The 14,135-nt window shown below is 44.2% G+C and overlaps 1 protein-coding gene across 4 annotated transcripts in view; it reads left to right on the top strand.

Moving 5' to 3' along the window:
• The window catches only part of LOC135228988 (steryl-sulfatase-like), a 196,341-nt gene that overhangs the window by 104,098 nt on the left and 78,108 nt on the right, over window positions 1-14,135 (top strand). For all 4 annotated transcript variants that reach the window (XM_064278727.1, XM_064278729.1, XM_064278728.1 and 1 more), the window contains exon 7: window positions 94-230. In XM_064278727.1, the coding sequence (XP_064134797.1) occupies window positions 94-230 (137 nt within the window). The remainder of the gene's footprint in view (window positions 1-93; window positions 231-14,135) is intronic.

Here is a 14,135-nt window from a genome sequence, read left to right as displayed (position 1 = left end):
TGGTCTTTTCTGAATTGTTGCACACAGTAGGAGACCGCTGTTGATCAGCAGGATAGTTCGTGTGCTCATGCTGCCTGTGGCCTCTGTTTGCAGGAACTCCGAGACACCTTTCCTGCTTGTCCTGTCCTACCTGCACGTGCACACAGCCCTCTTCTCCTCCAAGGACTTCGAGGGCAAGAGTCAGCATGGCGCCTATGGGGATGCCACCGAGGAGATGGACTGGAGCCTTGGTGCGTATGTGTGAAGACTGTGTGTCTGAACAGTGGTTGAGTCGCTTCCTCCTCTGATCTTTGTTGTTGCTATTAGTTGCCACCGAGTCAGCTCATGGGTTTGATGAATAGATGTTGATAGCAAAGATGCATCAGCAGAAATGCCTTTCCCCTCTTGTCCGGCTGCCTCAGTCAGGCACCTTTCATATTTGTGGTGCCTTGGAACATCATTCTGTGCCTCATCTGGCGCCCCCTTGCTCTTGCAACCTGCATTAAGTGTTCCCCTCTGTCCTCCCTCAATACCCCTCGGAGTTAGCTGTGACTCATGGCTACGTCACGCACAACAGGAGGGAACATTGCCCAGCCCTGAGCCATCTTCATGATGGTTGGTATGTTTGAGTCCACTGTTGAGGCCAGTGTGTCAATCCATCTCATGGAAGGTTTCCTTCATTTTCACTGACCCTCTCCTTTACCAAACACGATGTCCTTCTCCAGTCATGGACCTTTCCTGATGACATGTCCAAAGTCAACAAGACGAAGTCTCACCATATTTGCAGCTAGGGAACATCCTGGTTGTCTTTTTATCAGTTTGGAAATGGTTCAGAAATCTTCAGAGCTGTTGCTAAAAAAGAAATTCCAAAAGCACTTAATAGCTGATCAAAAAACACAACAAATCCATGTGAAAAGTTTCTTTAAGTTAATATTTTAATATGTTGTTGTTGCTATCGACTCAGTTCTGACTCATGGCAACTCCATGCACAAGAGAACAAAATGTTGCCTGGTCCTGTGCCACCTTCAGGGTCATTGGTATGTTTGAGTCCGTTGCTGCAGCTACCGTGTCAATCTGTCTCATGGAGGGTTTCCTTTATTTTCATTCCTTTAATCTGATTGCCTATGAATTTCTTTTGTATGTCCCAGATTCCCTTACAGTCAGAAAATATTCAACAACAACAACAGAAAAGAGTTAACCAAGCAAAGATTAATTCTGCCTGTAAAAACCAGAAAACCAAGCCTGTTGCTGTCACGTTGGTTCAGACTCATGGAGACCCCATATGTTACAAAGTAGAACTGTGCTCCTTAGGACTTTCTTGGCTGGAATCTTTACAGATTGGAGCAGTTGAGCCCTGGGCTACTAACCGAAAGGATGACAGTTCGAATCCACCCATAGGCACCTCAGAAGAAAGGCCTGGCCATCTACTTCTGAAAAATCACCTGTTGAAAACCCTACAGAGCACGTGGGGTCTCTGTGAGCCGGAATCCACTTGACAACAACTGGTATAGGGACCTACAGACCTATAGGCTTCTAAAACACCAACCTGACAAGAAAATACACTGCAATATCAGTCTAAATTCCTTTCCTTAGGCGAGGGAAATAAAATCCTTCCCCTAAACCATTGCATTAATTTCTTGGGATATTTTTATTGTTCTGTAAGTCCAGGACATTTGAGTGTTTTGAGGAACATTCCATCTTTCCGAGACAGGCCTTTAATTGTTATGCAGAAGCAGACATAAGCATGTTGACCTGTTGACCCATTATATAATGAGTGTTATATTTAAACCAAATATTAATGTTTTAAGGAGCAAATTGAATGTGAAGATGATCAGCTGTTGTGATTATGAGAGCGAGTTGTTTGTAGCTGTTGTTATTTTTTAACCGTCTTGAGAAACAGGACTGGCTTAAAGAATAAGAAGCCTGAACACTCCTTCTGGCCCTTCCCTTGGTGATCTCTGTGAACGCGGGTGGTCTTAAATCTTGAGGCTTCAGGCTCATCGTCTTTACATCAAGAGTACAGACTAGGCAGCTTCTAAGTTCCTTTCTGCTCTAACATGGTGATTTCATGATAGAACAGAAGAAAGTGCAAGTGTAAATGCTAGGAAAAACGAAACCAGGATGTTTTCCCGAACAAGTTTCGTAAAAAGAATGCATTATTTTTAGAACTTCTCTTAGTTATCTAGTGCTGAACTCTGGGTCCAAGGGATGTGCTCTGCTTCTGGGGCTGCTTTCTTGGTGGTTTGAGGTCTCTCTGTCTCTATGCTTGCTTCTCTCTTTTATATTTCAAAAGAGATTGGCTCAAGACATAATCCAATCTTGTAGATTGAATTCTGCCACATTAACTTAACTGCCACCCAGCCCACCTCATTAGCATCATAGAGGTAGGATTTACAACACACAGGAAAATCACATCAGATGACCATATGGTGGACAGTCACACAATACTGGGAATCCTGGCCCAGCCAAGTTGATACACATATTTTCAGGGGACACAACTCAGTCCACGGCAGGGCTTTTACTTACACCAATCCAAGCCTGCCTCCTTTTATTTTTATTTTTTCCTTCCTAAAATGTTGCATACAAATCAATGAACATTTTCCACATCTAATTCTACTACTTAAAAAAAAAAAATCTTTTTTTTTTTAAGTAGTAGAAATCAGTGTAGTTTGTAGTATAAATCAGTAGACTATTTTGTCTCTTTAATGAGTGTTCTATTTAATGTATCAGGTTTCTTACATAGAAGACTTCTACTGGCTGGCAGCAAGCCTGTGTTTTATCATTACACTTGTAGATTAATTTCTATTTCATTATAACCCAAAAACCAAACCAAACCTGTTGCCATCAAGTCAATTCCAACTTCTAGCAATCCTATAGAACAGAGTAGAACTGCCCATAGAGTTTCCAAGGAGCCCCTCGTAGATTTGAACTGCTGACCTTTTGGTTAGCAGGCATAGCTCTTACCCACTACACCATCAGGGTTTCCCCATTGCATTATCCAAAACCAAAATCAAATCTGTTGCCGTGGAATCGATTCCAACCCATAGCAACCCTATAGGACAGAGTAGAACTGCTCCATAGATTTTCCAGGGAGCGCCTGGTGGATTTGAACTGCTGACCTTTTGCTTAGCAGACGTAGCTTTTCCCCTCTACGCCGCCAGGGTTTCCCCATTTCATTATAGTGGCACATACATCTATTCTGATTCGTTAAAAAGTGTTCCAATCCAGAGTTATCCCACTACTAGTTCCCTACAGAAAAGAATGAAGTGTTTTTCCATCTTTGAGACCTGCATTAAACTAGTTGACGTCAAGTCGACTTCAGCGCATGGTGACCCCATGCGTGCCAGAGTAGAACTGCTCCATACGGTTTTCTTTCTCTTTTTAATTGTGTTTTAGGTAAACGTTTCCAGTGCAAATTAGTTCCTCATTCAAAAGATTGATGCCCAAATGGTTTTGTGGCATTTGTTGCAATCACCGCAATGTGTCGGCCCTCTCCCCCCTTCACTTTACACTACGGGTTCCCCATATCCATTCGCCCAGATTTCCTGCCCCTTCCTGCCTTATGGTCTTTGCTTTGGGGCTGGTTTCCATAGGGCTTTCAATGGCTGATTTTCAGAAGTACATCGCCAGGCCTTTCTTTCGAGGCGACTCTGGGTGGACTTGAACCTCTAACCTTCAAGTTAGCAGCCAAGAGCATAAATTGTTTGCAATACCTATGAAACCAAGGTCTGCGTTAGGCCTTGATATAATATTTATAGATGATTTTTTTTTTTTGCCCAGAAATAAAATCCTTCTCCTAAGCCATTATATTAATTCCTCAGGATGTTTTTCTCATTTTGTAAGCCTAATACATTTGAGTGTTTTGAGAAACATTCCGTCTTTCCAAGAAGGGCCTCTCATGGTTACGCAGTAGACCGGGAGCATGTTGAACGATTGTGTGGTGGCCGAATGGACACAAAAAGAGAGAGGAAGGAAGGAGTGTGCTGTCTCATGGCGGGGGGGGGGGGGTGGCAACTAGGATAGATAGCAAGGTGTATATAAATTTTTGTATGAGAGACTGACTTGGTTTGTAAACTTTCACTTAAAGCACAATAAAAATTAAGAAAAAAAAATCAGATGAAACTCTTGAAAAGCTCACTGCACGTAGGCAGCTGAGGTGGAAGCCATTGACTGGAGAGGCCTGGTGTTTCTTACTTAGAGTATGTCCCGTCCAGGATTTTTAGAGGCAGCAAAGCTTTCTCTACTCCAGTTTTTCTGCCTGCAAAGGCTTATCCATAATGAAGCATTCTTACTATTTCATTGTTTGCCGTGCAACCACGTTATTATGGTTTATTGCCCTATTCCTAGCTGTGAGATTGTCCATCTTGTGTTGGGATTGTAACCAAGGAACCACCGACTCCACAGATATGGGGCGCCTTAGTCACCTAGTGCTGCTGTAACACAAATACCGGCAGTGGGTGGCTTTGACACATAGAAATGTATTTTCTCATAGTTCCGGAGGCTAGAAGCACTAGGGCACTAGCTCTGGGGGAAGAGTCTCACTGTCTACTTTGGGGGAAGGTACTTGTCTCAGCTTCTCCGTCATTCTTTGTAGTGTTCCCTGGCCATCTCCATGTGGCATCTATCTTCCCCCATTTAGGGCCACTGTAAGTAAAGAGCTCAGCTGCTAACCAAAAGGTTGGCAGTTCAAATCCACCAGCTGCTCCTGGGAAACCCTATGGGGCAGTTCTACTCTGTTCTATAGGGTCGCTATGAGTCGGAATTGATGGAAATGGGTTTGGATTTTTTTTTAATCTAATCTGCTCTTTTTATATCTCAAAAGTGGTTAGGTTCAAGGCACACCGTACACTGATATGGCCTCATTAACAGAGCAAAGAAAACCCTATTTCCAAATGGGATTACATCCACAGGTACAGAGCTTAGGATTTACAACACGTATTTGAGGGAACACAATTCAATCCGTAATATGGGATGAGAGTAAAGAAAGGGGTTTTTCAGTGAAGCCACTCGGGGGTGGGTTAAACCCTGGAACTGTGAGGCTGCTATGCAGTTCCAGGGGTGGTCGGGTGACATGAATTATCACAGCTGCTGCCTGTTGAGTGCCGGCCCCTGTGCCTGGTCCTGGACTTTAGGGCCAGTAATTCAGGCAGCAGGAATCATGATCGTCCATCCCATTCCAGGGGTGAGGAAGGCGAGGCTTGGCGAAAGCTAAGTACATCACCTCTGTTTGTAGAATCAATCAGGGCTGAGCAGGAATTCAAATGCAGGCCTCCCATCCAGAGCCCGCTTTCCACACGGTGAGGATGGCTGCCTCACGGCGGTGCGCGGTCAGCGGTACTTCCCAGCGAAAGAGCTCGTTCATTCGATAGTGACAGCACTGGATGCCGACCTTGCACCTAATTGTTTCGGGGAAAGCAAGATGATATGCCACCACCCATCTGTCTGTTGTACTGTGGAGGCTTGTATGGTGCTGTGAGGCTGGAAGCCATGCCACCAGTATCTTAAATATCAGTAGGGTCACCCATGGGGGACAGGTTTCAGCAGAGCCTCCAGGCCAACAGACTAGGAAAACAGGCCTGGTGATCTGCTTCTGAAAATTAGCCAGTGAAAACCCTATGGATCACAACAAGATAAGCCCCTATGTGGGAAGGCACTCGAAATACACAGTGGCCACAACAATGGACTCGAACATCCCAAAGATCATGAAGATGGCACAGGACCAGGCAGCATTTTGTTCTGTTGGATGTGGGGTCGCAGTGAGTCAGAGTAACAGTAACAATGATGGATAAGACCCTGGTTTAAGGGTTGCTCAAGGATTCAGGCTTTTTCCGCAAGACCTTATAATAACCTAGAGCTGAAAATGAAGAGTGGCTTAAGCAAGGTGCAGATAAAGTACTCGGGCGGTGGAGAAGGAGGCGGGGTGGGTGAATATGTCAAATGGACGTGTCATTTCACCAGTTGCGTGCACAATAGTATCCTTTGGGCCACTGTGGTGCCGGTTCGAAATCCGATTCCCAGTCCCAGTTTATCGTGAAGTGGTGGGGTGTCGGGGAGGAACGAAGGCTTGAAATCTCATTATTTTCAAATGCACACCACGTCATTATCATTTTGCTTTCTCTTTCTTTGGAAATGGAAGGTTGTTTATGAGAGGCTTGTTAATGGGGAAAGGTAGAGCAGGCAGACAGGAAGGGAGGCAGGTGGTTAGCACCAGCAGTCTGCTGATCTGAACCAGTACCATCGTGGCCATCCCAGCGACAGTTTATTCGGTGGCATTACATGCAATGAGTGTTTACTTGGAGCCCGATGCTATTAATAGAACTGCATGAAGGAATCATAAATCGGCTCTGGCTGGGGAATTAAACTAGCAAGTTCTGTGTCTTACAGACAGCAATGCAAGCCGAGAACAAGAAGGTGAACGCCAAACCGTGTCTCGCCTCAAACCATGCCCTGGAAAACCTTCCCATTGTCAAATAATAATTCCTGCTACAGCGAAGGATTGGAACCAGTTGGGATTCTTTCTTCTGAACCAAAAAGTGAGCCTTTCTCTTTAGGTGGAAGACAGACCAGCCGTTCTCTCGGGGGTTACGAAATTCCTCCTGGGAGCTTGGCTACCAGTTGGTCAGGCTATGTAACATGGCGCCCCCTAATGGCGGTGTCTGACCATGCAGCCCTCAGTTTCTCCTCTTTCCCCCACCCAAGGATTCTGGTTGAAGTCCCTGAGTGTTGCAAACTGTTAACATACTCAGCTGCTCACCGAAAGGTTGGAGGTTTGAGACCACCCAGAGGTACCTCAGGAGAAAGGCCTGGCAATTTACTTCTGAAAAGTCAGCGATTGAGGACCCCATGGAGCGCAGCTCTACTCTGATACACATGGGGGCGCCATGAGTCAGGGTTGCCTCCTCCATGACAACTGGGCAGTGCACCTTTGGTGGGTGCAAACGTGGAATGGAGAACCAGGAGGAAAAATAAGGAAGGGGGGTGCAGTTTTAATACGGATGAGCTGGGAGATGGTCCAGAACGAATTCCTCCTTTCCATTCCAACACAACTGAAGTACCAGCAGCCACACATGGAACCCTTCTTGGGGGATGGAGAATCAATCAGAGGAGTTCATAAACAAGAATCAGGATAGGGACCAGAACTTCAAGAAAAGTTTGAAAATGGGGGTCTTGAGATATAAGCCACTCAAGTAGACCCAATGGCACACAGTTAAGCACTCAGCTACTAAACCCAAGATTGGAGGTTTGAACCCACCCAGTGGCTCCGCAGGAGAAAACACCTAGTGATCTGCTCCTGTAAAGATTACAGCCTTGGAAACCCTATGGGACAGTTCTCTGTTCTCTAGGGTCACTATGAGACGAAATTGACTTGACAGCACCCAGTAACAACAAGCCTGAAGTATGCAGTGTTATTCTAGCAGGGTTTTCCTGACTGACTAAGGTTCTGTTGAATTGCTCACTTTTAAGTGTATTATTTCCAAGACTGCTAGGCTAAAATACTTGTGAGATAATGAGATACAAAGGAGCCCTGGTGGCACAGTGGTTAAGCGCTCGGCAGCTAACCGAACGGTCAGTGGTTCAAACCCACAGCAGTTCCTCAGGAGAAAGATGTGGCAGTCTGCTTCCGTAAAGATTACAGCCTTGGAACTCTACGGGACAGTTCTGCTCTGTCCTCTAGGGTTGCTATGAGTCGGAACTGACTGGATGGCAATGGGGTTTCATACCTGTGCATGTAATTCACAGCAATGGTGTTTTTTTTTTGGGGGGGGGAGGGTAATGAGATACAGCGTGCAGTGAATAACCCTTCAGTTATTATTTTTGACCTGGGCAAACGTTGTGTAACTTAGTTTATGTAGACTTGCACTCTTAGAATCCTATATACCAGGCATACCGTTTGTTCTCAATGAAGTGATTTTTAAAAGCGCCATCAAGGTCAATGAGTCCCTGGTATTTGCAAGGTCCTGTTAAGGAGCCTTGGGGGTACAACAGTTAAGCACTCAGCTGCTAACCAAAAGGTTGGTGGTTCGAACCCACCCAGTGGCTCCACAGGAGAAGTTGCCTGACAATCTGCTTCCATAAGGATCACAGCCTAGAAAACCCTATGGGGCAGTTCTGTTCTGTCACATGGGGTCGCTATGAGTCAGAATCAGCTTGAAGGTGCCTAACAAAACGTAGCCCAAGGGGCTGTGCAAGGAACACAGTCAGGAAGGGGGCTAAGGTGCTTTTCCCTTACCTGTGTACGGGGCAACGGTCCAGTCATAGCGGGTAAGATTACTTTGCAAGAATGTTTTAAGCAGTTGAGCAACTTCGGATCCACAATTGATCTTCATCTGAATCTGGGATAAAAGCTTAGAATTCAACCTCTGTGCCATTCCTTCTCAAACGCTGGCATTGTGGGTTCTGAAGAAGCCAGGCGTGTTTTCCCTCTGACATTCTCTTGTTCCGTGCCGAATGCAGTTTGAATCTGAGGTTGTATCTTTCCCTTGGGATCCAGTGCATCCATTTCCTATCTCGAGTTTTTAAGCATTCCTATTTTTGATAAATGGGACCTTCTCTGAAAAGCGAAAATAAGCTGCTGACTTGTGGTACACACCGAGCGTGGAAGGCCAGGTGGTACATTCAAAGGAAGGGCAGGTAAGGAAGAACCCCCAAAGAAGTCATAAAGAACAGCCAGAGACAGAGGAGAAAGGCTAAGAGAAATGGGGTCATGGAGTTCAGGGATGAAGAGCATCTTGAAGAAGGAGGATCAGTGTTTCAAAGTTGTCAGGTAATGGGGAGGGAGGGACTCAAAGGGACAAGCGGATTTAACAACTGTTGTTAGGTGCCCTTGAGCCGGCTCTGACTCATAGTGACCCTGTGTACAACAGCACGAAACACTGCCCAGTCCTGCACCGTCCTCACAATCAGTGTTATACTTGAGCCCATTGCTGCAGCTGCTGTGTCAATCCATCTTGTTGAGGGTCTTCCTCTTTTTCGCTCACCCTCTACTTTACCAAGCATGATGTCCCTCTCCAGGAACTGGTCCCTCCTGATAACATGTCCAAAGTATGTGAGAAGAAATTTCACCATCCTTTTTTCTAAGGAGCATTCTGGCTGTTCTTCCTCGGAGACAGATTTGTTCATTCTTCTGGCAGTCCCTGGTATGTTCAGTCTTCCTGCCAACACCACAATTTAAATGCATCAGTTCTTCTTCTGTCTTCCTTATTCATTGCCCAGCTTTTGCATGCATATGACACGATTGAAAACACTATGGCTTGGGTCAGGCGCACCTTTAACCAAAAAACCATTGCCGTCGAGTTGATTCCGACTCATAGTGACCCTATAGAACAGGGTAGAACTGCCCCGTAGGGCTTCCAAGGAGCGCCTGGTGGATTTGAACTGCTGACCTTGTGATTAGCAGCCTAGCTCTTAACCACTGCACCACGAGGGATTCCCAGGCGCACCTTAGCCTGTGTTAATAACTATAAACCGTAGGATTGATGTGGATTGAGGAGTGAGTGGTATGCAAAGAGCTGGGATTTCTAAAGCTAGATATCCCTTTCAAGAATGGACGAAATTGGGCCAAGGAAAGTGCCTGTGTTCAGCTCTGCTTGGAGACCAGGAGTCGGGTGTAGGCATGAATATGTGGAATTATGTACTTTGCAGCCCATTGCAAAAACAGAGAGGAGGGTCTCTGAATTGACTAAAGTTTGGGTTTGACAAGGGAGTGTCACAAAATTCAACAGGGTAGCAGAGTTTGTGCTGCGTAGTGGTTAATTTTATGTGTCAGTGTGACTAGGTGTTGGTTCCCAATGGTTTGGTCAATCGCTAGACTAGTTACTGTTCAATAATGTAATCAAATATACTGTAATGTCGTTGTTGTTGTAGTTAGTTGCTGTCGAGTCAGTTCTGTCTCACAGCGACCCTGCGTACAACAGAACAAAACACTGCCTGGTCCTGCGCCATTCTCGCAATCATTGCTATGCTTCAGCCGGTGGTTGCAGCCACTGTCAGTCCATCTTGTTGAGGGTCTTCCTCTTTTTCGATGACCCTCTACTGTACTAAGTATGATGTCGTTCTCCAGGGACTGATTCCTCCTGATAGCATGTCCAAAATACATGAGACAAAGTCTTGCCATCCTCTCTTCTAAGAAGCATTTTGGCTGTACTTGTTCCAAGACAGATTTGTTTGTTCTTCTGGCAGTCCATGGTTTATTCAATATTCTTCACCAGCAACATAATTCAAAGGCATCAATTTACCTTCAGTCTCCCTTATTCATTGTCCAGCTTTCACATGCATAGGAAGTGATTAACAACACCATGGCTTGGGTCAGGTGCACCTTAGTCCTTAAAGGGGCATCTTTGCTTTTTAAACACTTTACAGAGGTCTTATTTGCCTAATGGGATATGGCGTTTGATTTCTTGACTGTAAAATCAAATATTTGACAACTTCAGTATTTTCTCCATTTATCATGATATTGCTTATTGTGAGGATTTTTGTTTTCATTATGTTGGGGTGTAATCCATACTGAAGGCTGTAGTCTTTGATCTTCATCAGTAAGTGCTTCAAGTCCTCTTCACTTTCAGCAAACAAGGTTGTATCATCTGTATATCGAAGGTTGTTAATGAGTCTTCCTCCAATATTGATGCCGTGTTCTTCATATAGCCCAGTCTCTCGGATTATTTGCTTAACATACAGATTGAATAAGTATGGTGAAAGGATATAACCCTGACGCATACCTTTTCTGATTTTAAACCACATGGTATTCCCTAGCTCTGTTCCTAGAGCTCCCTCTTGGTCTGCGTTACACGTTCCTCAGGAGCACAGTAAGTGTTCTGGAATTCCCATTCTTCGCAGTGTTATCCATAGCTTGTTATGATCCACACAGTCGGATGCCTTTGCATAGTCAGTAAAACACAGGTAAACATCTTTCTGGTATTCTCTGCTTTCAGACAGGGTCCACCTGACATCAGCAATGGTATCCCTCGTTTCTCATCCTCTTCTGAATCTGGCTGGAATTTCCGGCAGTTTCCTGTTGATATACTCCTGTAGCCACTTTTGAATGATCATCAGCAAAATTTTATTTGGGTGTGATATTAGTGATATTGTTCGATAATTTCTGTATTCTGTTGAATCACCTTTCTTTGTAATGAGCAAGTATATGGATTTATTCCTTTCAGTTGGCCAAGTAGCTGTCTTCCATATTTCTTGGCATAGACAAGTGAGCACTTCCAGAGCTGCATTCGTTTGTTGAAACATTTCAGTTGGTATTCAGTCAATTCCTGGAGCCTTTTTTATCGTGATTGCCTCCTATGCAGCTTGGACTTCTTCCTTCAGTACTATTGGTCTTGATTATATGCAACCTCCCAAAATGGTTAATGGTTGACCAGTTCTTTTTGGTACAGTGTTTCTGTGTATTCCTTCCATCTGGTTTTGATGCTTCTTGTGTCATTCATTATTTTGCCCATTAAAAAAACAAAAACAAAATCAAACCCATTGCCAGTGAGTTGATTCTGACTGCTTCCATTAAGATTACAAATACACCCTTGGTGTTTCAAAATTTTGTTGTACGATCTCCGGAATCATTTCTGTCACCAAGACCATATTTTTCAATTCTCTTCCTTCTTCTTTGTTTCCAACTTTCACATTCCAATCATCAGTAATTATCAACGCATCCTGTTTGCATGTTTGATCAATTTCAGACTGCAGCAGCTGATAAAAATCTTCAATTTCCTCATCTTTGGCCTTAGTGGTTGGTGTGTAAGTTTGAATAATAGTCGTATTAACTGGTCTTCCTTGTAGGCATATGGATATTATCCTATCACAGACAGCATTGTGCTTTAGGGTAGATCTTGAAATGTTCTTTTTGACGATGAATACTACACCATTCTTCTTCAGTTTGCCATTTCCGGCACAGCAGACCGTATGATTGCCTTATGGTCTACACTATACCCAGCCAAAAAAAAAAAAAACCCAGTGCATCTACACTATATTGAGTCCTAATTACGTCTGATATTTTTCCTTCTTCTTTATTTTTTTTAAGCAGTGGTGAAATTGTTGCCAGTTAACAAGTGGAGTGAGTACATTTTTTTAAGCCCTGAAACTCCTTGGATGACATAATGGAGAAGGTGTGGCAGCAGAATTGTTTCTAAGTTTCCCTCTACTACTCAGATCCACAGGGTTTTGGCTTACAAAGAGTATTTTAAATCTTCACCCAGCACTTTTTTCTTTTTTAATTTTTCCGAAAGTGTACATAGCCAAAGATACACCATTTCAACAGTTTCTTCCTGTACAACCTGGTGCCATTGATTCTCCCCTTCAAGTCGTGCAGCCGTTCTCCCCATCCTTTTCCAAACTCTTCCACCGCAGCCATCTTAAACTCACTGCCCCCTAAGCTTCCCCTCTAGCCTTTCCAGTTGCTGGTGTCAGTATGTGGCCTCACATAGATAATTCTTTAAAAGAGCACAATGCTCAAGGCAGACAGACTTTACTAATTCACATAAGCTGTTTTTGATTCACAGAAGTCAACAGGGGATAGTTTGGGTTTAACATTGGAAGTTTAAAGATTTAATTTCTCAAATCCCAAGGCATCTGTGAAATAATTATCAAAACTCAACTCTGGCAATGAACTGGGTTTTGCTTCCACTTCCCTGTTTTCCCTCATTAAGAATTCTTTTTTGGAATTTTCAGAAGGCTTTAAGGTGTGTGTGTGTGTTTACACATGGTACTTTTGCATTGAGTTCCTCTCCAACTACATCCTAAACAACGCATTTAAAAAGCACATGACTGTAACATCTGCTAAATTCAATAACTTCAGTGTGAGGCAAATTCCCCAAAGTGGAAACTGCAGCTTAAAAAGATAGGAAACCCACTCGTTTATCCCAGACTGTCGAATCTTGGCTATCTGTTTGGGATGGTAGCTTAGCGCCAGATCAGATAAAATGTGACCTCAAGTCTTGCCTTGGTAATCTGATGTTGCTGAGATACTCATAAAATAGAGCAGGTAGACAGTATCAGATGTACCTTCCCATGGAGTTTTGACAGGGGCTGGGATTAAGCCACCCCTGTCTAATGAACAAATTATTTATTCAAGCAGATCTTGACAGGAGAGAAATGATACGGTTTCCATTATAGGCCACCGTTTGCCTGAATGCGGGACACATAATAAGGTTTTGAGTCTTCAGAAAAACGTTGAGGAGGTGATGACAACCAAAAATTGCTAAGGAATGACTGGTGCGGGCCCATCTTTGCATCATTCTCTTGTCCACGGTTGTTGACGTTGTTGTCTTAGTCGCCTAGTGCCGCTAAAACGGAAATACCACAAGTGCATAGCTTTAGCAAAGAGAAATTTATTTTGTAATTTAAAGTAAAGTAGGCTAAAAATCCAAATTCAGGGTGTCAGCTCCAGGGGAAGGCTTTCTCTCTCTGTTGGCCTTCTCATCAATGCTCCCCGAGACTAGGAGCTTTTTCGGGCAGAGACCCCAGGTCCAAAGGACACACTCTGCTCCCAGCACTGCTTTCTTGGTGGTATGAGGTCCCCATGTCTCTCTGCTCGCTTCTCTCTTTTATATCTCAAGAGATTGCCTCAAGATACATTCCAATCTTGTAGATTGAGTCCTGCATCACTAACACGACCGCAGGCCATCCTCCCTCATTAACGTCATAGGGGCAGGATTTACAACATACAGGAAAATCACAAAATGCTGGGAATCGTGGCCCAGCCCAATCGATACACACATTTTTGAGGGGAGATAATTTAATCCATGACAATTGTGTAATAAAGAGACAGGGTGAAAATCACCAGCTCCATGAGTGTCAGAGTAGAACTGTGCTCCATCGGGTTTTCAATGGCTGAGTTTTCAGAAGGAGATCTCCAGGCCTTTCTTCTGAGGTCCTTCAGGGTGGCTTCATTAGTCATATCAATATTATCAACGAATGGGTGGTGCTGGCATGAGAACAGGACAAAGTCTGCAGTGGCCATGTCAAAGCCAAAGGCAACCAACAACAACAAAGGCTTTTAAAGATGTGTGACCACTGTTGGCTGTATTAAATTTGTCTGCCTGTCCTCTTAGCTCCTTTGGGGTGGTGGTGGTGGTGGTTGTTAGTTGCCATCAAGTGGGCTCCAACTCATGACAACCTTGTGTATAACACAACAAAACGTTGCTCCGTCCTGCACCATC

The sequence above is a fragment of the Loxodonta africana genome, chromosome Y, assembly GCF_030014295.1.
Source record: "Loxodonta africana isolate mLoxAfr1 chromosome Y, mLoxAfr1.hap2, whole genome shotgun sequence".
Lineage (NCBI taxonomy): Eukaryota > Metazoa > Chordata > Mammalia > Proboscidea > Elephantidae > Loxodonta > Loxodonta africana.
Note: the sequence above shows the minus strand (reverse complement) of the source record. Positions and strands in the feature narration are given on the sequence as shown.